The 23,851-nt window shown below is 30.7% G+C and overlaps 1 protein-coding gene across 2 annotated transcripts in view; it reads left to right on the forward strand.

Moving 5' to 3' along the window:
* The window catches only part of ATG2B (autophagy related 2B), an 89,859-nt gene that overhangs the window by 41,618 nt on the left and 24,390 nt on the right, over positions 1–23,851 (forward strand). For both annotated transcript variants that reach the window (XM_031953299.1, XM_031953298.1), the window contains exons 15-29: positions 4,841–5,114; positions 7,124–7,226; positions 7,392–7,587; positions 8,076–8,218; positions 10,674–10,831; positions 11,661–11,833; positions 12,502–12,652; positions 14,266–14,462; positions 15,954–16,034; positions 17,921–18,027; positions 18,195–18,287; positions 19,560–19,630; positions 19,993–20,069; positions 20,334–20,504; positions 23,628–23,769. In XM_031953299.1, coding sequence (XP_031809159.1) covers positions 4,841–5,114; positions 7,124–7,226; positions 7,392–7,587; positions 8,076–8,218; positions 10,674–10,831; positions 11,661–11,833; positions 12,502–12,652; positions 14,266–14,462; positions 15,954–16,034; positions 17,921–18,027; positions 18,195–18,287; positions 19,560–19,630; positions 19,993–20,069; positions 20,334–20,504; positions 23,628–23,769 — 2,137 coding nt within the window. The remainder of the gene's footprint in view (positions 1–4,840; positions 5,115–7,123; positions 7,227–7,391; positions 7,588–8,075; positions 8,219–10,673; positions 10,832–11,660; positions 11,834–12,501; positions 12,653–14,265; positions 14,463–15,953; positions 16,035–17,920; positions 18,028–18,194; positions 18,288–19,559; positions 19,631–19,992; positions 20,070–20,333; positions 20,505–23,627; positions 23,770–23,851) is intronic.

Here is a 23,851-nt window from a genome sequence, read left to right on the forward strand (position 1 = left end):
ATACTTTTGTCATTTTTTTCTCCCCATCACTAGTATTATTTTTTCAAAACCCTCTACCATCTATAATAAAAGAAGAATCCTCTATTGTAATGGCTAAGTATAGTGAAACAAAAAAAAAAGTGTCTTCAAAAGTATGTCTTGTTTTAAACCTATTTCATAACCTTTCAGTCTGTAGGAGATAAGCTTCTTCAGAGTTCTTTATTCTTTGACAGTTGTCTTCATTTATATTGTTATAGTCACTATATAAAATTTTTTACTGGTTCTGACTTTACTCTGTAGCAGTTTATACTGAATCAATCCCTTTGTTATTATAGTATGATAATATTTAATTAAATTCATATATCATTCATATATCATTATTAAGTCATTTCCAAATTGACTCATATATATTCTTTGTTACAACATAAGGTGCTGCTTATAAGTATTATAATTATAATAAATATAAATATATAATATATATGATATATATATTATAATATTATATATTATATTATTAAATATTTATTTTTGTATATATTTGTTCTTTCTCTGACATGTAAGAGTCTCTGGTTCAAAGGATGTGGACATTATTATTATTGTTATTTTATTTGTCTAATTCAGACAAAGTGTGAATATCCCATATCTTGTCTAATTGTTTTCCAAACACCACTTCATAGCTCCGCATTGTATTCGTGTGCCTGTCCCTCTATCATTGACTCTTGCAATTTTTTATATATATATATATATATATATATATAGTGCAATTGAAGCTTCAGGGTTGTTTTGAGTCACATTTCTCTTCTTAGTGTTTTGGAGCATTTTTTTCATGTGTTAATACTTAAGTTCTTTTGAATTTTTTTTTTTTTATCATTTGGCTTGTCTATTGGAGAATAGCTGTTATATAAATAAATTTAAAACTCTTCTAGATTGTTATTCATGCAGAAGCTATTCAGTAATTGGGTTATATATTTTACCTATCGGCCTTTTGTAAATGTTTGTTTTTTGTTTGGAAAATTATACATCTCCTATCTATAGTTGTGAGTTGTATGTGACCTACTTCTTGTTTTTTTTTTAGAGCAACAGTTTTTGAAATAAAATTCCTAGGCTCTAATTTAATTTTGGCTATAGCATTCATGTCATCCCCCAATTTTAATATTTTTTCTTCTTGATTTGTTTTCCATATCATTTGTTTTTGTTATTATATACCTTGGTTTTAATTTTTCCAGCTTTTTTATTTTGGCTTCTCTTTGGTCCATCATTTGTGGAATTTGTTGCTTGAGCAAGATTTTGTATCTTGTGTCATTGAAATCCCTTTCCAATTATTTCTTCCTTAGCTCTAAATTCTTCTTGAGCTATCATTTCATTTTTAAAAAATACAAAAAATTATAAATTCTTTTAAATTTCTTTTATAAATATTCTTGCTTTTTCCCTTTCAAGATTTCTAACTGACTTTCTTCATAAGGAATATTTTTCTTGAAGTATTTCTTCTAGGTATTTAAGTCATTCTCTTCTTAAGTGTTTGTGTCTTGAGCATCTGTGTCATTATAAAATCTTTTTATGGTATTCTTTTTTTCTGTTGTTCATTTTTCCTAAACTCTTTTTTGACTTTATTTTAGACCTGGCTTTTCTGGAGCATTATCTAGGTCAGTTCTACTGTTGCTACTTTCTTTGGGTATTAGTTTATTTTATCACTTGGGCCTTTTGAGACCAACTAATACTGATGATCTGCTGTTTTTCATATATTCATATATTCAACAACCTTTGTTTAGCCAGCTGGAATACTGGGTTTATTGTAGACTCTCTTGATCTTGGATTTCTACCCTGATTATTCTTCTCTAGGCTTTAGACTGGAGTTAAAAGTGGAACTGAGACCATATTTGGTTCATGGGATATGAATCACATTGCTTCTACTTATGAACTTGCTTTCTCATCTCATTAGATAGTTTTTCATTCCATTACTCTATCCATTCAGTCTTGGATCTATGACCTGAAAGTGAGTAGTTGGTGCAAAAGCTACAACTTGGTACCTATTCCTTTTATGCTTCTCTGAATTGAGTTCTTGTATACCCAGGCACATCCTATCCCCACTATGTGTAGACCGTTCTGTCCGATACTACCAAGGCCAATCTATTGAAAAAAGTTGCTTACAATGCTTTTTTTCCTTCCAGTGCTTTGGGATTTTTTTCTAGGTCTGTTTTCATTACTGCTTAATTCATGTTGAGCTGGCTGCAGAATTTATAGTGAATTGAATTTATAACATTTTTTATACTTATATATATTTATAACATTTTTTATACATATATATATATATTTATAGAATTTATAAACAGACTTCTAATGTTTTCAGGTATTTTTTTCTAGGTCTCTTTAGAAAAAATTTGGTGAAGTTCTCACTGTAGTATTTTGGCTGTGCTTGTTCTAGACTGTTTTCATATTTTCCTTGTAGTTAATGTTGAATAGTAAGAGTGAGTCCTTAATTTAGTTTGTATCCTTGGGATTGAATACTTTCCTGCTGTGTTATTTCTAGATTGACGTGCCCCTTCTGATGTGCCCCTAACAGGCACTAATGGAGATTATATTGGTGTCCTGGAGGTGGATTGGTGGCCTTCTGAATAGACCTGCTTGTTGGTGCTGGATGATGAGTTTGTTCTGTTTCCTGCTGTGGTTCCGAGTGCTTTATGAAATACAAAGCTAAAAGGACTAAATCAGAATGTAGTTCTGATCTGGTTTCTGTTCAGAGTGTTGATGAGCCACAAGTTTGTTTGCAGGAAGCTGGTTTCCTTTGCTCTCTGCTTCTAGCTTAGTTATTGGAGTTTGTGTTCATCTCATAACTTTAACTTCTACATTTACTTTAGCTGTTCTGACCAAACTACATCTTCTTAAATCCTTTTTATGCAGTTCTGGAATTTGTAGAACATTTATGCTTGATTCTTTTTGGATTTCTTTTATATCAGGCTTTCTAGGCCAATTTTCTGATATTTGCTCGGGTTTCTTTGGAGGTTTTGACCTTTTTACATAATCATCTTAGGTGGAAATCTCCAAAAACAATTTATTAAGCAGTATGTTCAGAGCACTTGTATATTTGTATATGGTTGGGAGACGATTAGTTTTGGTTAAACACTTATTTATTCCTCCATGGTATCTGATAGAAGATATGATAGGACACACACACACACACACCCTTTAAAAATCTTCTAAGAGGTAAAAAACCAGTGTTATTTGAAGTCTAAGGGGAGCTTTTTCTCAATTGAGAACTGTCCTACTTATGAGCTTTTGTAGATAGTATAAGATAAATTTTATTCACTGAAGATTGAAAAAATGAGACATAAGTGGAAAAGAAATCAAAGACCTGTTCTTCCTTAAATATCCAGGTAGGTTTCTGGTGGAATGGCGTGTTTGGGGCGGGGTGTGTATTGGGGTTATTGGGAAAGATTGTATAGGAGCTCTTGAGTAAAGTTTTGAAGAAGAGAAATGATTATATACGTTGGAAGTAATACATTTTGAGGTATGATGTATTTATTGTAGAGATAGAGTTGGGAGAAGGAATGCTGTGTGAGAGAAACAGCAAGAAGGCTTTGATTGGATTGTACAAAATGATAGAGATTAATGTATCATGGGACAGGAAAAGTAAGTTGGGTCCTAGTTGTGATGGACTTTCAAAATCAAATGAAGTGTTCTTTTCTACAGTCAGTAGGAAACTACTGGAGTTTGAGTTGAGGATTCTTATGGAATCTCACATGATAATCATTTAGTCTTTTTAGGAATACATAATTACAGTGGGTCAGATGGTCTTGCTGTTCAAAAAATTTTCCTTGTTACCATGATGTTGGCATCATGTACAACAGCAGAAAATGTTATGCTATTTGTGCAGCTTTTTCTTTTCTTTTTAAAAATTCTTTGGGGGAAATACTTCGTCCTTATCAATAAAAATTGATAACCTCATTTTGATATTCTAAATTTTCTGTTTCCAAGAGTGATGCATTTGGCTGAAAGAAGGTTTTTCTAATAACAGGTTAAAAAAACAAGTGACAATAGGAATGCTGAACAGTTTAAAGAAAATTTGCTTTTTGTTATACTCATCTTTGATTTTTCTGGAATAATAATTGGTATCCTATAACTTTTAACATCAAAAAACACACCCCAAAATGTCATTTAACTGGGAGAGACCCAAAACAACATTGTTGACAAGTTATTTGGTAAAAATATACTTATTGGCACATTTTTAAAAATGTGAATTATAAAAACCTGAATAATTTAAATTTACTTTTTGCTTTTGATCATAGAAAAAAGTTTCATATTATAGTAAAAAATCATTGAATTACCATTAAAAATAGTATAAGAATATTTATCTCAGGTAAGATTTTTATTAGATTACAGATACAGTGAATAGCTACATGATATGTTTTTTGACATTCTGTTGAATTTGATGGAGTTTCGCTGATCCCTGCAACATGGTTACTACTTTTTAGGAAAACCTTTGAGCTTTAGTATGATTTTTGACTGAATATAGTTGTGTTCAATAACAGATTAATTTTCAAGTTTATAATAGCCTTAATTTTTTTTAGCAAAAACTATTTACTTAAATATACAAGTATTTATATGTTTATAATATATAATATAATAAAACAAACATAAATAACATTCTATTTGAATTATTCTATTTGAAATTATGACTTTTGCCATGACTTGTTTATCCCATTGAGTAATCGGGTCTTTTAAAATATAATGATAATTAATGTGATATATAAAATATGCCTGTTTTCAAAAGTAACAATTACTGTTAAGTATAATTTTATACTACTTTAACTTATTATGTACAATAATTGAATTAATTTTTTTAAAAAATATTTTTGTGTTCTAGCACAAAGCTTTCACAGAAGTTTTTTTGGATGATTCACATACTCCTTCAAATTGTCAGATATCTGTACAAGTAACCACACCAGTATTAAATCTTGCTGTTCGCTTCCCAATACCGGATCTTCGATCAGATCAGGAAAGAGGACCTTGGTTTAAGAAGTCACTTCAAAAGGAGATCCTTCATTTAGAATTTACCAGTATGGAATTTAAGACTGAGTTTATAGGAGGGTCATCTCCAGAGCAAATTAAATTGGAACTTACCTTTAGAGAACTATTTGGTAAGATTTTAATGTGCATGGCAATCTGAAAAAGAAAAAAGAAAAGTTAATTATCAAAAAATGCCTCCAAATGGTCTTTTCTCTAAGATATTATTAAAATATACAATAGAGATAAAAGATTTTCACTACAGCAGAAATATTTCCTCATAAGTAACAACAAAATATCAGGATTTTACTAAATTGTTTGACATTAATATTCATCAGCCACAGTCAATGTGGTTTCAGGGTACAAATTGTGGCCTACAAATTCATGACAATTTAATTCATTTCACCATGGTTTTATATTGTTAGCCCTTGTGGTAATTTTAAAAATGTTTTCATTTTTGTTATAAAAAAGTATCTTAAATTACTTCATGCCTAGGAGACTCCATAAAAGGTCAGAAACTATTAGATCATAAGAGTTTACCTAGCAAAATACTTTAAAATATGTTCTTTGAACATAACATCTTGCTATTGCCTCCCTGTCTTCATCCAAGCTTTGCTAGAATTTCCAAGTAAAATGTTTTTAAGACCTCCTTTCCCATATTCAGGTACTTTTTGGTGATTCTTTTTGTAAGAATTCAGGGACTTTACTTGCGCATTCTTGGTAGTCTCATAAATTTGTAGAAATAACTTGCAACTTTTCTTCAAAAATAAAAGGCTTGATTCCTCAAACTTTAGTTTTAAATAGCCTTTTTATTTTTACGTTCATATTCATTTGGTAACTATTGGCAGAAACAAACAAGAAACCAGTTCATTTACCTTTTATGTTTCTGTTTTGTGATTCCCAGACATTTGTATTAGTTTCATCTATGAGGACATCTTAAAATAAATTTCTGAATAATATTCTTTCAATTTTATTTGAATAGCATTAGAAAAATTTTAGATGTTTAAACTTTAAACTTTTAGAAAACTTTTTTAAAACTAAAATTTTTAAACTTTTTAAAAAATTTTAGATGTTTAAACTTTTGGTCCTTTTAGAGTAGACTTGTACTTAATAAAACTTATTCTAATGTTATATATAATATCATAAAGTTATGTATGTACATAGTATATACATTATATTTAATGTTATGTATTACATTAAATATAATACATTTCAATGCTTATTTTTCCTTTTCGTTTTCGTTTTTATTTAAAAAAAAAAAAAGCTTTTTATTTTCAAAATGCATGCAATAGTAGTTTTCAATATTCACCCCTTCAAAACCCTGTTTCAAATTTTTCTTTCCTCTCCCCCTCCCAAACAGCAAGCAGTTCAGTTACATGTTAAACATATGCAATTCTTCTATACATATTTCTACACTTATCTTGCTGCCTTATAAAAAGGGGAAAAAAATGAGAAAGAAAGAAAACAAAACAGGTGAAAGATCTACATCAGTTCCCACAGTCCTCTTTCTGAGTACACATGGCTCTCTTCAGCACAAGTCTATTGTAATTGACCGAATCATCTCATTGTTGAAAAGAACTTAGTGTATCATAATTGATCATCACATAATTTTATTGCCACAGTGTATAATGTTTTTTTGTTTCTACTCAATTCACTTAGCATCAGTTGATATAAGTTTCTCTAAACCTTTCTGAAATCAGTCAGCTATTTGAACTCGGGTCCTCCTCATTTCAGGCCTGGTGCTCTCTCTACTATATCATCTAGCTGCCCCTGCTAATAGTATTTAAAAATTTTTTTTAAAAGATTAATTTATTCTGCAACAAGAGAACTGTTTGGTTCTGCACACATATATTGTATCTAGGATATACTATGATGTATTTTGCCATCTGGGAGTGTGGGATGGGTGGAGGAAGAGGAAAAGTCTGAACAGAAGTGAGTGCAAGGGATAAGGTTGTAAAAAATTAAAAAAAAAAGATTAATTTATTAAACACTGACTTAAAGAAATCTTTCTGTTGGTCACATTTCAGTAGTCTGCCTTTTGCTTAATCCTATGTGGTATATAACCTTGTGTGAAATACAAAAACATTAATCTTTGATATATTTTGTGCATTTTCATTAATTAAGTTTTCAACACATTTTTAAGGTTCATTCCAGGAAGATAAAGGAGAACCATTAGTTAAATTTTTTCAAGTGTCTAGTGGAATAGATGGGGATATAACATCATCAGATGATTTTGATTGGCCACGGTAAGTAATTAGAATCCTTTAAATTGTTATCTTTATACAATGTCTTATATTTTTGTACTTGTTGGTAACATGCTGAAGCCTTTTGTATGAGAATATTTTCATCATGTATAAGAATATTTTCAAATTTAAGCTTTAATAAGCATATTTCTATTTTTTGATGGACAGAATTGTGCTGAAAATAAACCCATTAGCTATGCATTCCATTTTGGAGAGAATAGTAGCAGAGGAAGAAGAAGAGAGTGATGGTCACTTTCAAGAGGAAGAAGAAGGAGGAGCACATTCTTTGAAAGATGTTTGTGATTTAAGAAGACCAGAGCCATCTCCTTTTTCTTCTCGTAGAGTAATGTTTGAAAATGAACAGGTAATATAAGGGAAACGTGAAAATTATTTTCCAAATCAAATAAGGGGTTGCTCTAATTCCCTAATTAAAACAAATATTTTTATTCCATATTTTAAACAAGGATTTCAGAATTAATAATGCTATTTATTTTCATTAGGTATTTTATTTTGTAAATCTAAAACCTAGAAATGAATGAAATTATAATCATAGATTTAGGATTAGATATTTAGGTTTGAAAGGGACTTTAAAGGTCACTGTGTTCAACCTCCTCGATAATGAAGAGGTGACTTTGTGACTCCATGTGCCCATGGAGATGTGACTTTGCCAAGGTCACATAGGCAATAAGAGATGTGAGTTAAGGTTTTAATCCACATTCTGTGACTCAATCCAGAAAATTTTCCATTTCCAGTGTTATTATGCAGTCAGAAAGATTTCTTTTATTGTTTGTTGGTTGGTTGTGGGTTTTTTGTTTTTTTTTAAACTAAACCAACATTTGGCTTGATTTTTAGATGGTGATGCCTGGTGATGCTTTGGAGATGACAGAATTTCAAGACAAAGCAGTCAGCAACTCTCACTATGTATTGGAACTTACATTACCAAATATTTATTTAACATTGCCAAATAAAAATTTTTATGAGAAACTCTATAATAGGTAAGTTTTAAAGAATTAAATCAGTGGTATCTTCTTTTTGCCGACTTCATGTCTTAACTGGTTTTACCTAACTTTTTTCTTTGCAAAATAATTATTTTGAAGCTTTTTGCCTTTATGATTTTTTTCCTTCAGTTTTAGTATGAAAAGTTTGCCTCTTAAGTGTTGTTTTTGTGATTTGGATAGGCTAAAATAGATGGTAGTAGACAGTTATGAATACTTGCTTAGAGGAAAGTACTTGAAAGATGTCTGATTCACCTTATCTGTAAAATGTAATAACAGAAATTCAGCTTGTGTTCCAAACTATAGCTAATATACAAAATTAATTTTTTTTCATTTGCTTCATTTGACCTCTTATTCATCAGTGTGAATAATTTTCCCATTGGTACAGATTATAACTTTACCTATGAGTTTTCTTTTTATGTGATTCTTATTCGTACTTGAAAAAAGCCAGAGAAAGAAGCTGGGTTATGGAGGAGAGCTAGGATGAGCTTTAAAGAGACGAAAGATGAAAAAAACAAATGAACTAAAAGTAGTATAGAGAATATTTGTATTGAAAGCAATGCATCTATTGAGGATATAGTTTGCAGGAGAGAAATATATCAAAACATACAGGAAAAAAAAAAACACCCCTCAGATTTAAAATACTAAGTAAAAAGCAAGTAAGATAACATTAGCAACTACCAGTATATGGAACCCACTTTGCAATATATACAAAGTCTTAGTGAGACTCCTGTAAACACAAATTGAATATATCTTTGATGATATTATTATTAGTAAGACATAAGTAAGTGATGATATTAATACCAGTAAATCTATGAACCACACCCATAACAGTTCAAAATTGATCGACAGATGTCAAGAATACAAGATAGGACTGACACTATAGACAATCTGGTAGATAAACAATCACCTCTGTATACTTCTCAGCTGTTGTTTGCCATTCACACATTAATATCATTCATGATACCTTAAAAGTTAAAACAGTAGTGGAAATAATCCTATTCAATGAATTGTTGATTAAACATCTCAATTAAGACACAAAATAGGGAGACAAATGTTTGCCAACATTGTACGCCACTGTGGTGGTGGAAATCTAAGGCAGAGTTCAGTTTAAGAAGAATGTGTTAATTGAAGTTCCTATTTGCAAATAAGTATTCTATTGCATCAACTCTGTAGAACTTTTTATAACCTCCTGAAATTGATCCATAATCACATAAAAAAATATAGTCTGACCATTCAAATGAAAGAAAAATATATATTGCCTTTGCTCAGTTTGTAACTTATAGGAAAATGAATAAACTGTAAGGAATGTCTGTCAGTTTGTAGAGGAGCAACATGAATGTAATCAGGTCACAACATATAATCAGTGACGAAATTCAAAGGAGAGCTTTTGTAATGGATTTATGAGAGGACATGTAGAAAAGTCAGACAGAATGGGCAGATGTGGGTGAATTGTGTTCTATATTGTTGGAGAGAACGTCCAAATTCATAAGATCATAGACCTATAAAAGTGTGGCTCAGCAACAAACCAGATACTCTTCAAGAACAAATAATAAATATATAGAGACTCAGCAGCAGCAGTTTTGCCACTAGATGAAGGATTCTCAGGCCCAGGGCAATATAGGAAATAAAGAAAAATTCCAAGGGGCGCTCTAATCCACTAATTTTGGTCACTAATTTTTCTTTCCTTTTCCTTTTTCTGTCTTTTTTTTTCTTTCTTTCTCTCTCTCTCTCTCTCTCTCTCTCTCTCTCTCTCTCTCTCTGAAAGAGAGAGTAACTTAACTAGGGGCACACATCTGTTAAGTGTCTGACATCAGATTTGAATTCAGGTCCTCCTGAATTCAGGGCTGGTGCTTTATCCACTGTGCCACCTAGCTGCCCCTGGCTATTAACTTTTCTTTTTCTTTTTCTTTTTCTTTTTTTTTTTTTTTTTTTAATTAGAGGTTTTTATTTACAAGATATATATATATATATGCATAGGTAATTTTTCAGCATTGATAGTTGCAAACCCTTTTGTTCCAACTTTTTCCCTCCTTCCCCCCACCCCTTCCCCCAGATGGCAGGTTTACCAATACATGTTAAATACATTAAAGTATAAGTTAAATACAATATATGTGTACATGTCCAAACAGTTAATTTGCTATATAAAAATAGTCGGACTTTGAAATAGTATACAATTAGACTATAAAGGAAATCAAAAATGCAGGCAGACAAAAATAGAGGAATTGGAAATTCTATGTAATGGTTCATAATCATCTCCCAGAGTTCTTTCCCTGGGTGTAGCTGGTTCAGTTCATTACTGCTCTATGGAACTGATTTGGTTCATCTTCATTGTTGAAGAGGGTCGTGTCCATCAGAATTGATCATCACATAATACTGTTGTATAATGTTGTATAATGTTTTCAGGTTGAAGTATAATGCAATTTTTAAGCTTATATAATTTTTATCTTTATAGGATCAGTAATGACTTGCTATTGTGGGAACCAACAGCTCCATCACCTGTGGAAACACTGGAAAATATTTCATATGGTATTGGGCTCTCAGTAGCCAGTCAACTGATTAATACCTTCAACAAAGATAGTTTTAGTCAGTTTAAATCTACAGTTCATTACGGTAATATCCCTTAAAATAATTCTAAACTTGAATCTGCATAATACAGTATTGCAAGTTGGGAAAATCATGAGTAACTTACACTTTTAATTGTAAAAATTAAAAATTGGCTATAGTCTTGCTAGTCTTGCCTTACTGTTTTCTATTTTTTTAAATCGACACCTTTGCTTCCCATTTTATATTATCTTGAGAGTTACTTGAAGGTCATGAGACCAATTACTAGCAATTACTACCAATTACACACTGCTTTGATGTATCATCAGAATCGGGTTCTGATCCTAGGTCTGATCCAAAGCCCATCTATCTAATGTTGCTTTTCTTGATTTTTTTTTTTTTTCTTTTTTGAAGTTCAGTTTTGAAACACTGAGCATAATACCAGCACACAGTAGATAAACATATTTATAGTGTTTTGCAAATTTGAAAGAACACATAAATATTAATATTATTAGATGTTTTTAATAAATGCTTATTGAAAAACAAACAGTATATTTGTGAGTTGAGTTTTTTGAGCATTTATAATTTCATTGGGGTTGCTATCCACATTAATACAAATTATAACTTGTCAAGAGTTCTTATGGCTAACATATTCATCATTCGGGGGCTGAGTTAGTAACCCCCATACACAAAAGCCAATGCATCCATGTTTGCTGGTCCTCAGATACATAGGTCATACATACAAATTTTCATATTGGGAAGATTTATGAATTCATTGCGATCTTGCTATCTTAATGAAGTATTTTAAAAAGAACATTAATGGACAACATTTTTATTTTGATAGTTACAAAATAAATAATTAAATAAATTATCAGAACTTTTGGATAATTTCTTACAGATGATGAGAGTGGATCTGAGGAAGAGACTTTGCAGTATTTTTCCACAGTTGATCCGAACTATCGTTCTCGTAGGAAAAAAAACCTTGAATCTCAAAACAAGAACTCTCAGAGTTTTCTTTCTGTTCTTCTGAACATCAATCACGGATTAGTATCAGTATTTACAGATACTAAGGTAAGAATTCATAAGAGAAAGTGACTTGCCAAATCAATTCTCTACTAATAATCTGCCAAGGATAATTCTGTTCCATAAATTCTTTCCTGTTTCCTACTCTGTGCAGTGTATTGTGAATAATGTATTTGGTAAGATCAGCATTATTTAGTGTCATTATGATTCAAAGTAGGCAGGCTTCTGTAATGGTTACAAAGGAGTTCAAATGCAATTCAAGTAACCATTCATTTTTTAAAAACTAGAAAATAAATTAGCAGACTTAAAAATAAGAATACTTGAAAGTTTTTAGAGAAATAGATTTAAATGTTAAAAAGACCCATAAAATGACAAAATTAAATACTGATATTATTGAAGTCTAACAAAATTGATAAACCATTATTTAACTTTACTGATGGAGCTGTAAACCAAAGATCAACTATATAAATTGGTTACTTTTGGTTTCAGATATTTGAATATTAATAGCAATAAGATGAATTACTTTAGTTAAAGGATAATGACCATCGTAGTATTTAGCAGATAACATAAATAGATTTTAATTTTTATTGCCATTGACAAAATTGTCACTTGACAATTTTAAATTTTCCTAATATTCCAAACAGAAATTCTTCTATCATAAAGTCTCTTTTCTTCAGTTCATTCCTAACCTTGTGTTTTTCTCATCTTCTCATCAGCAAGATGACAAAGAATTGTTAGAAAGTAAACATGGTGAATTCTGGTTAGAGTTCAATAGTGCTTCATTATTTTTCGTGACAAAATATGAAGGTTTTGAAGATAAACACTACATCTGTCTTCATTCAAACAGCTTCAGTTTATATCACCAAGGTATGATGAATATAAAATATCAATACTACTTCTAAGTTTTTTTAGGGAATCATTTTAGGACAGCATAAAATGGTCTGTGCTATAGGCATCTTAAAATGGAAGGTACTCTAATGGTCATCTAGACCAGGGCTTCTTAAAACTTTTTCCATTTGTGTGACCCCTTTTTACTGGAAAATTTTTATGTTACCCTGGGGGTGTGTGTGTGTGTATATATATATATATATATTCTATATACATATATCAGAGTCAACTTGAACTCATGTCATTTATTATCCTCTCTATTTTTATTATGAGAAACCTACTTCCACAACATCTTTCGTTTTTTGGGGGACTTTCTGAATCTGAATTTACTGTTCTATCAGCCTTCTGAAAAAAAAATAAAAAAAGAAGGCTCCTGTCTTCAGCCCTCTTTTTTCCCCCTCAATATTATTTTATTTTTCTAATTACATGTAAAAATGGTTTCCAACATTAATTTTTGTAAGATTTTGAATTCCATATTTTTTTCTCCTATCCTTCCTAATCTCTCCCTCTCCCAAAGACAGTAAGCAATCTAAGTTATACATCTAAGTTATACATCTAATCATTTTAAACATATTTGCATATTAGTCAAACTGATTTAATTCTTTTTTCAATTCAACCTTTACACAGGTGCTTAAAAACAAAAAAGTCTTAAGTGCACAGGTTTGACCATGATAGTTGCTTGCCGAAAAAACCTTTAGTAACATCTTGATATAAATTCTCAATTTAGTTTTAATATATTATTACTTTTTATATACTTTGTATTCTAGCTAGTGTTTTCCCTATAAAACTCTTTAAGGTATTTTTGTATTATCTTTTTATAGTACTTTATATCTATTAGTTGCTTAATAAATGTTTGTTGAAAGTTATAGTTCTTAAGGGATATGATCTTTTACTATTATTCATATCCTAATTGTACAATTCTTTTTTTTTTAATTTTAGTTTGAACTTTGCCTCTCTAATTATATCACTAATTCACTAATATATATAATATCACTAATATATCAATAATTATATAATTATTATTATATAATTATATCTAATTATATATATATATATATATATATATATTTTTTTTTTTTTAACACGGGTTATCTCTAAGAAGTACAGAGTATGAATGTCACTAATGTAATAATTTCTCTTTCAATTTCTCTTCACTAGTCATTTTATTGTATAGAAGCAAAGGTGCTTGCCATTTAATTAAGTGCATGAACAAATCTGAAGAATTTCATGTGCTCCAAAATATTTTTAGGGATATTTAATAACTCTTCTTCAATTTGCTCATTGTTTTTTATTTGTTTGTTTGTTTTTGTTTTTAGGTTTTGATTTTTCTTGTCAAACGTTTCAGCAATTTTGTTTTCTTTGAATGTTTTTGCAGTTATTTTTGAGGGAATTCATCAGAACACATTCTTTTGTGACCCATTCTTTGTGTGTAGCTGTTTCTGTCCATCATTGATCAATTGAAACTGAATTAGGTCTCTTTTGTGACCCATTCTTTGTAATGTTCCTAGAACTCCTAAAGCTAAAATAGTAATTATGTTGTTCCTGTATTAAGAGAGTATTATTAAATATTTTCACCTCTGATATGGACATAGGCATGATAGATGGAGTGATTCTTCCTGCTGAAGTACGACTTCCCACTACAACTCGTCCACATTGGTTGGAACCTATAATTTATTCATCAGAAGAAGATGGTTTTAGTAGAACTTCAGATGGTGTTGGAGGAGACTCTTTAAATATGTTATCTGTTGCTGTTAAAATCCAATCTGATAAATCAGAGATGAATACAAAGGTTTGTATTCTTTGGACATATTTACTCTTTAACCGAGCCTGAGATTATTAGTCTCAAATTGATATTTATATAATGGAAGCCTCATGCAGTTGTCAGAATGTTGAAGAGCACACAAGTTCTGTGAAAAGAGGAGGCAGTGCCAAAGAGTTGGAAAGAATTTTGGACTATTTTGGAAATAGGCAAAGGAAAACATTAATAATCTCCAATGCATATGCCTACTTTCCATCCATAATAAATCTTTATGTGAGTCATCTATACATAGATCTCCTTAAAACATCTGCAACAAGCAAATTTGGTCAAATGAAAAATCACTGTGTACCACCTTTTTGCTGTTTCACAATTAAATGTAAACTTAGAACATATAAGAGCATATCCTTGTTGTTTGAAGAGAACAAAATGCCATTTTGTAAGCTTTATTATGTGTCTTCCATCCATTCTATCTATTCTAGGTTCTTTGAAAGTGGTAAAAAACAAATAACCCTGTTTAGTTATCATTAGCCAAAGCAAAAAAATGGGGAGATCTAAGCTGGTCAAAAATGTTTACCACTTTGAAGGAAGAAATCCAACTTGATGAGGGATTATTTGTGGGTAGTGTGAACTTCCATCTGCTCCTGTCCCAAATGACATTATGCTGAATGTATTAAGTCTTGGAAACATTGTAGGACCTCTTTAAAGTGAATTGTAAATTGTTTAAAAAAAAAAAAGTTAACTCGATTATCTTCAGAGGTAAAATTAAAGATAGAAGAACAAAACTGTTCAGGCACTGTGCTAAATGTTTTACTATTATTTTTATTTGATCTTCACAATAACCCTTGCAGGAGGTATTTAGTCTTATTCCTATATTACAGATGAAAAAACTGAATCAGGGAAAAGTTGAATGGCTTGCCCAAGGTCACACAACTAGTGAATTTATGAGATTGGATTTTTTTTTTTTTTTTGGGAGGCAATTGGAGTTGTGACTTGCCCAGGATCATACAGCTAGGACATGTTAAGTGTGTGAGACCAGATTTGAACTCGGGTCTTCCTGACTTCAGGCTATCCACTATGCCACCTAGCTGTCCCAGAGATTGGATTTTAACTCAGATTTTCCAGGTTCTTGATCCCATCGTTTGTTGTGCTTTTTAGCCTCATAGAGGGCAGTGCAGAAAAGCATGGTAGGTATGAGTAGATTGCAACATATAATCTTGAGAATATCTAAAGAAAAAGAAAAGTGAAATATGTCATCAAGGATGGTCTGATACTTTAGGTGTATCACAATACTTTAGGTATATCAACTACAGAGTATTTATGGGAGGATATGGAAAGGAATTGACAAGCAGTTGTGGATGTGTTGCAATTTACATTGGTAGAACTTCTGAATCAGTGAGGTCACAGAAGCATTTGAATATAATGGGAGCCAATTTTATACTATCAGAAAAATATTTGAATTAACTATAAAATGATGGTTAAGGTTAGGATATTAATTGCTTTTGAAATTTTTTTACTCTTTAGGAATTTCTTATTGCGGTGGGACTCAAAGGAGCAACTCTTCAGCATAAAGTACTTCCTTCTGGACTTAGTTGGCATGAACAGGTTAACTTATTTTTTGTCCTTTCAACTCATTTGATTTCTGAACACTTAAAAACATAGTTTGTTTTTCATCCTTTTATTAGAATTCCAGTACCATTTGTTTTCATATATGTAGAATATTTACATTTCATCCCAGTTAACAGACTTAAAAAAGTTCTGTATTTTTTCTTACTATCTAAATAATTCTTGTGTGTTAATAAACTATGGTTTTGAAATTTTCAATAGGAATTTGTGATATTAGCATTAATTTACTTACACAATTACTCCTTCCACATGTGGATAAGGAGTGTGCAATCCCATAATCTGGAAAATCCATGTAAAATATATTATTAGACAATCCATGTAAATTAGAAAATCCATGTAAAATATGTTATTAGACAATAATTTACATATATTCTCTTCATTTCTGAGTTCCTAAATTTACATATATTCTCTTCATTTCTGAGTTCCTAAATTTTTCTCTGTCATCTGCTAGCCTTTGCATGTTATCTGTGGCTTCTGCAATGGGTCTTTCAAGATCCCATGCTGACCCATAATATATTGAAACTTCAGTGAGGAAAGTCTTGACGTGGAAGGGCTAACTAGATTTAGAGATTAGGACAGAGTAGCTAGGTGGTAAGGTGGGTGGAGCACAAAAAAACCTGTAGTCAGGAAGACCTAAATTCAAATCTGACCCCAGACTCTTGACTAGCTGTGTAAACTTGGGCACTTAAACCCATTTACCTCAGTTTCCTTATCTGTAAAATGATCTGGTAGAGGAAATGGCAAGCCACTCTAGTATTTTTGCCAAAAAAAAAACCCTAAATGGAGTAACAAAAAATTATACATGACTGAAAAGACACCACAAGTATTAGGGCAGTCAATATCAGACTATTTAGAAAATTTAAATTTTCACGTCAAAAGAATTATTTTTTGAGATGAATATATGAAAAACTTTCTCCATATAAATAGAATTTAGTTCCTTATGCTAAAGGTAGATCTAGAGAACGTAAATTAAAATTTCAATTATTTTACTTGTTTCCTTAAATCAGATTTTAATAGTTCCTAGTAGTATTACTACTAATAGTATAGTTCCTAATAGTATTATTTATTGTGATTAAGAGAGGATTCAGCAGTTTTATGGATTTATGGATATGGGGCAGAAAGTTGATCAGTTTTATTTTGCAGATAAATGCCTATGGATGAATGGTTAAGAGAAAATCATCAAAGTGTGTTAGGAGAGGAGTTTGTAATTTTACTAAAAACTAAAATATATGTGAAATTAAAAGGATTATTTTTCAATTCTAATGTTTTACAAATTAAAAAAAAGTATTCTGAAATTAATCTTAGCTTTACAAAGTTTAAGAAAACCAGTTTTTAGTAAAATCCTTACTAATATGAAGTCATTTGAAATTAAATTAAATTCTGAAATTAATGTAGAACTATGTTAAGATAAATTTATATATTCGTGTATGTATTTATATATATGCATACACATATCAATATGTGTATGTTTGTATTTCACAGTCGATATTATGTATAGCATCATAGCATATGTAGAATATTCCTTTTAAATTCAATTATATTTGGCTTTAGAAATTATATACTTGCTGATTTTTCTCTTCAGTATTACTATCCTTGTATTGTTAGTTCTCTGAAGTATCCTGTGATATTTTTTATGATAGGATGATAGAATTTGTTGGAGTTGGAGCAGTGGTGAATTATAATTCTCTCTTCATTTTAAGGATGAGGAGTGGGACTAAAAATAAAGTGACTTGTTTAGAGTCATACAGCTTATATAACAAACCTAGGACCTAGAATTTAGGCTCCTGATTATCAGTTAGGTTGTAAAAAAAGAGTCTGTTTTTTTTTCTAAATCAGCAGAATGTTTTATATCTTTGTGATTATAGATTTTATATTTCATGAATATTTCTGATGAACCTGTTTTGGGATATAATCCTCCAGCTTCCTTTACAACTTTTCATGTTCATCTCTGGAGTTGTGCCCTTGATTATAGGTAAGTAAACATTTGACAAAAAATATACACTGTTTCATTTTGTTAACTTTATAAGTTTAGAAATGACAAAATGAAACAAAGTTATATTAAGGCAGATAGATGATTTGATCTGAGTTAAATTATGTTGCTGTTTTCTTTAACACTTTTTTTTTTTTTTTAAATCCTAGGCCTCTTTATTTGCCAACAAGATCTCTTCTGACTGTAGAAACATTTAGTATTTCTAGTAGTGTTTCTTTGGATAAATCATCATCCACTCTCAGGTAACTGTGGAAACTCCCTATATGTTCTTTAATGTTTAATTTAAAAAAATAAGTTAAAACATTGTTATTAATTTTTATACTAATAAAAGATCTATTGTTAGGATAGTAATGAGTATTTGTTATAAAGACAAGTCACTCCCTAAAAATAGTTGAAGAACAGGTTTTAAATCTCTGTTGGAAGAGGGAATTTCCTTTCTGCGTATTCTCATACCAGTGAGACCACAGGTTTGCCTCAAATTATGAGTAAAACCATTCTTTGGTTCTAATTATGCCATTCTATTGCCTTAATTAAGCATTTTAAAGAAAGATTTAATTTCTCATGTGGTTTTGTTCTCTTGGGAACGTACCAAAACTGTTTGGGAAAATTTTCCTGCTTTTCGAACGATAACATTACAATCTCTTTCTATTTCAATATCCCTAAGTGCCAAAGGTTCTTAATATATTATTTGCACTAAGTATCGTCTTCATTTAATAAATAAGCTTACTGTGTTTGTAGAACATCTTCCTTCTTCTCCTTTCTCATAATCTCTGGGTATAAATCAAGTCAGCAAAAATTTCTTTAGCTTTATGTGAAGCATTGGGTGTAGATACAAACAAAAGAAAGGTGTAGTACCTACTCTGTGGGTGCTTTAATTGCACAGCAATTTAAACAGCATATAAAAAATGGACCTTAACCAAGGGACCTAGAGGGAGATGAATTATTTGTATGGGGCTATGGTGGTGAAATCCAGAGAATGAAGTATGGCTGGGAAGGACTCTTTCCCAAAGTGGAGGCTCTAGGAAGAACTTTCTGGAAGGAAAAGGAGAAAATTGTGGTGCGGTGGTAAACTCAAACAAAGAAGAAACCTACCCTTCTATATGTGCCCTTGATCTCATTTCTTCTATTTTCTCCAGTAGATTACAATCAAAATCATACCCTTTCTCTAATCTTCAGTCTATCCTAACCTACTGGTTTCTATATCAAGAGGACAATGGATTTAAAATGTTTCTTATTTAGGCAGCTAGGTGGCTCTATCCATAGAAAGAGTGTTGGACTTGAAGCCAAGAAATCTTTAATTAAAATCCTGTACTTTTTCCTCATCTATAAATTGAGGATAATAATTTCCCAGTATTTTTGTGAAAATCAGTGAGATTTCATATATAAAACACTTTGCAAGCCATAAAGCACTAAATAGTGCTTTAATAGTAGCAATAATAATGATAATTATTGTATCCCTTTATTTATTGATTGTCATTATAAATTTGTTTTTGGAAATTTTATTTTTTCTCCAGAATTATCTTGGATGAAGCCGCTTTACATTTGTCTGATAAATGTAATACTGTGACTGTAAACTTGAATAGAGGTAAGACATCATTAAATTTAAAGATCTGTAGTGAGTACTATTAGATGTAGAGGTTCACTTCTCTTCTGGCAAGAGTTGTGAACAACATATACTTAAAAGAAATAACTTTGGAGATTTAGTCTACTTACAACTTCATTGAGAAGACAGATTGAAAGAGGTTTGTGTCTTGCTATTTATATTCAAAACAAATATACATTAAGGATAATATATTTACCTTTAAAAATTTGATGTTATGAGTATTCTCTGGCCAAAAACTGCAATTCCTTTATGTTACCTAAATCCTTATAGTTTATCCTTAAATGAAATTGTCATAAATGTTGATAGTATTAACAAGAAACATTTTTATTTTTTTTAAATTTTAGATTATGTCCGTGTAATGGACATGGGCCTTTTGGAATTAACTATCACAGCAATGAAATCTGATTCTAATGGGGAGCAAGTAAGTTATTAAAATAGATAAAATAAAGTTTTTACCAATAATTGCTTTAAGAATTGTTTTATGAACTGCTTGATTTGGGTACAAATAAATGAATGTTTCAGGATAATTTTTAAATTGGAAATGAATATGTAATTTTTCAGTATTATGGTAAGACAGTTTGTTACTATTTATATTTTGTATTTAATATAATATAAATGTATGCTATATTTTCTTACTAGTGATAGATGAAATACATCTTTTTTTTTTCCTTTCTCTCCTATTCAGACTCAGCCTCGCTTTGAGCTACACTGTTCTAGCGATGTTATTCACATCAGAACATGCTCTGATTCTTGTGCTGCCCTCATGAATCTTATACAGTACATTGCAAGTTATGGTGATTTACATGTACCCAGTAAAACAGAAGTTAAACCTGCAGCTGTCCAAAAGAAAACAAAGGTACAGAATGGAAAAGTGTCATTCACTTTCTTTACAATAGTGTGAAGTAGATCTTTTGCAGCTTTAGGTGTGAAGGGAATTTGGAGAAGGTTCTTGTACTTGTGATGTATACATTTTCCTATTTGTTGGACATGTCTCATTTGAGGTTGTTTTTTCCTTAATATTTAATTTAATATTTAACTATTCACAATTTTTAAGTGTATTTTTTCACATGTATAAGTGCTTTGAAATGTATAAAGTATTGGGAAAATGCAAAATCCTATTTTGTTTTGGTTATTTGACTTCATAATCATTGCCCATTTGGACTTTCCTCATATTTTTGACATTTCTCATTTATTAGTAATCTTTCAGGCTTTTAAAAACTAGATTCTTATAGTTTTGATATTATGTCAAGCTAGTTCCTTAATAGTAAAGATCTGACCATCTTTTAATTTTATAGTTAATTCCTACATTCTTTACTCCCTTCTATTCATAATTCTTTGTTCTTTTAATAAGGTTACATTACTTATGTTTATATTGCTGCCTACTATAACTCCTTTGATATTTTCCATTTTGTTATATAAGTACTTCTCCAGTTTATCATTACGTTTTTATCTTTTTTGGAATTGATATTCTAGTTCAATAAATATTATTCCAACACCCAGATCAATGGGAAAAAGTATTGAGCATTGGACCCAGGATCGAGTCCCATGAATTTCCATTTATCATGTTTACTATCTCTTTATACACTGCCCTTTCCATAATTTAGTATTTGACTTTTATTTCTGCATAAGCTCTAAAATATAACCTGATTTTGTTTATTTATTTTAGGATTCTGATGCAAATTAGTGTAGATTTGAATATCTTTCTATAATCTAAATGCATATCATTATGATTGAAATATTTAGATTGAGAAGAAATGAGGAAAGCTACTTAAAACAATTTCTTAATTATTTCTTCTTCCTCTACATATATTTGTTATCCTTCCCCAATGTCAGTTTACTGTTTCAGTTTTAAAATGATAGGCAAATAAAATTACTTGAGTCTCTTAAGCAAATTTTATTTGCTAGTGGTGTGAAAAATAATATTCTTAGTTGAATATTACCTTCCTCCTCATTTCCATACCCTCCTCCTCATTTCTAATTTGTTGCCAAATTTTGTTAATTTACCTTCAAAACATCTCATCCCCTTTTCTCTCCTTTAATATTGTCACTACAATTGTATAGATCTTTATTCCATATACAGAGTTGGGACATTTTCACAGGTTGTACTCTTTGATTCTCTTTGTCCTCATCCCTGCTTCCTGGCTTTGTTTCCTGTCAGTCCCAGATAAAATTCCACAAGTCTTAGATTCTGATCCCCCTTAATGGCAGTCCCTTTCCTTTGTTGCTTTATTTTATCTATGTATATCTTGTTTTACATAATTATTTGCATGTTATCTCCCATTAGAGGAACTGGGAGATAGAAGGTTGGACCTGGAGTCTGGAGAGTCGAGTTTAATCTGGCATAAGATATTTACTAGCTCTGTTACCCTTTTTAATTTAATCTTTATGTGCATCAGTTTCCTGATCTATAAAATGGGGATAATATTAGAATATGCCTCCTAGAGTTGTGAGATTCAAGGTTAGTATTCATAAACAGGCTTAGCATAATGCCTGAGCCATAAATAGTAGTAACTACTCTCTGTGTTCTTTCCTTCTTTCCATTAGACTCTGAACTTCTTGAGTGGGGGCAGGGGCAGGAATTATCTTTTGTATCCGTAGTGCCTAGAACAATTCCTAGCTCATAGAAGGCAGTTATACAAAGAGTTGTTCCCTCCCTAGTTTACTAAATCTGGGATCTCATTGATAAATGAAAGTATATAATCCAGTTTGAAAGTACCCATCAGTACCTCCTTATCCTGTGATTCTTGTCTCCATTCTCTTGAATTTTTCCTACAGCGTCTATTAGTAGATTGGGAGATCTGCTTTTGAGTGCTGGTGCAGTAATTACTTTCCACTTCTTAATACTTTCTCTGGCTGCATTATTGGTTCACTATTTGTGATAATTTCTTTGATGTCTCTTTACCCTATTTGTTGTGTACAAATCATCTTTTAGATCCATAATGAATTTTACCTTTTTTGTCAGCGATACCTAAAGTGCTAACACTCCAAAGATAGTTATTTATTTATCATTAACATGAAAATAATAATATTAATAGGTTAAAGTTTTGTATGAAAGAGCTTGGGATCAGTGAAAAGACTTTATAATTTCCTAGATATAATCCAACTTCTCTGATTCTGAAACTAGTATTCTTTTTACTGTACCATATTACTTTTCTTGTTGCCTATAACTAGATATACTTTCATGTTTTTTATAAACGTTTTAGACCATAGTTTTTAGACCATGTTTTAGACCATGTTTTTCTCTCCTGTTAATTTCAGGAAATCTATTCCTGTTGCTCTTCTTACATTTTAGCTTCTTTATATGCTGTCTCTGCTTATCCATAGTTTTTTTTTTTTTTTTTTTTTTTTTTTTGGTCTTTCCTCTTTATGTTTCAGTTCAATGGCTGTTTGTAACTCTCTAAAGATGTTTTAACCATTCAGTCCCTTGCTGAGAGACTATATTTTAAACTGTAAACCAGAAATTCAGATTTTCTTATTAGTTACCATCTTTTGTCTATTAAGTTTCCTTATCTGCCTTTTAAAATCTTAAATTGCTTTTTGCTTAGCAACAGGGATTAAAATACAAATGTTTCTATGATCTTCTGTTTCCTGTCTAATATTTCATAATCGTTAGCAGTGTTTTCTAAAGTTTTTCTGACAGTATCAATTCTGTCTTCTACTAGAAATGAATTTTGTCAGGTTTTATTATTCTTGTTTGTTTTAATGGAGGTTCTCCGTTAAATCCTAGAAGCCTCAGAAAAATAGCTGACCACTTTTTAATATTAGACTAATAAATAGTAACTTCATATCCTTCAACATGGAGTCCCCAACCACCCACTACTAATGCCTTTTTTCTCTGACCCTTAACTCTGGATTTAACACTTGGATATTTTATAATATTGCCATGCAAGAAATCTAAAAAAACTGCTTTTACATCTAGGTACTTAATTGAAAGTGTTTTTTGTGAATTGAACTTTGTTTTTTTTTTGTTGTTATATAGGTGGATACCACTAGTTGGTCATCTTCAAGAGGTCTAGTACTTCCTGAAGCTGATCAACAAATCTTGAGAGAATTAATGAGTGATGCCATGGAGGAAATTGATACACAGCAAGCTCCTTCTCCCATAAAGCCACAATCAAATGGTAAGTTATAAACTTTATTTTTGTCAGCACTGATGCTGTAATTCAATTTTCTATTATATATTTCTATTTTTCAAAATCTAAC

Source organism: Sarcophilus harrisii, chromosome 2 (assembly GCF_902635505.1).
Source record: "Sarcophilus harrisii chromosome 2, mSarHar1.11, whole genome shotgun sequence".
Lineage (NCBI taxonomy): Eukaryota > Metazoa > Chordata > Mammalia > Dasyuromorphia > Dasyuridae > Sarcophilus > Sarcophilus harrisii.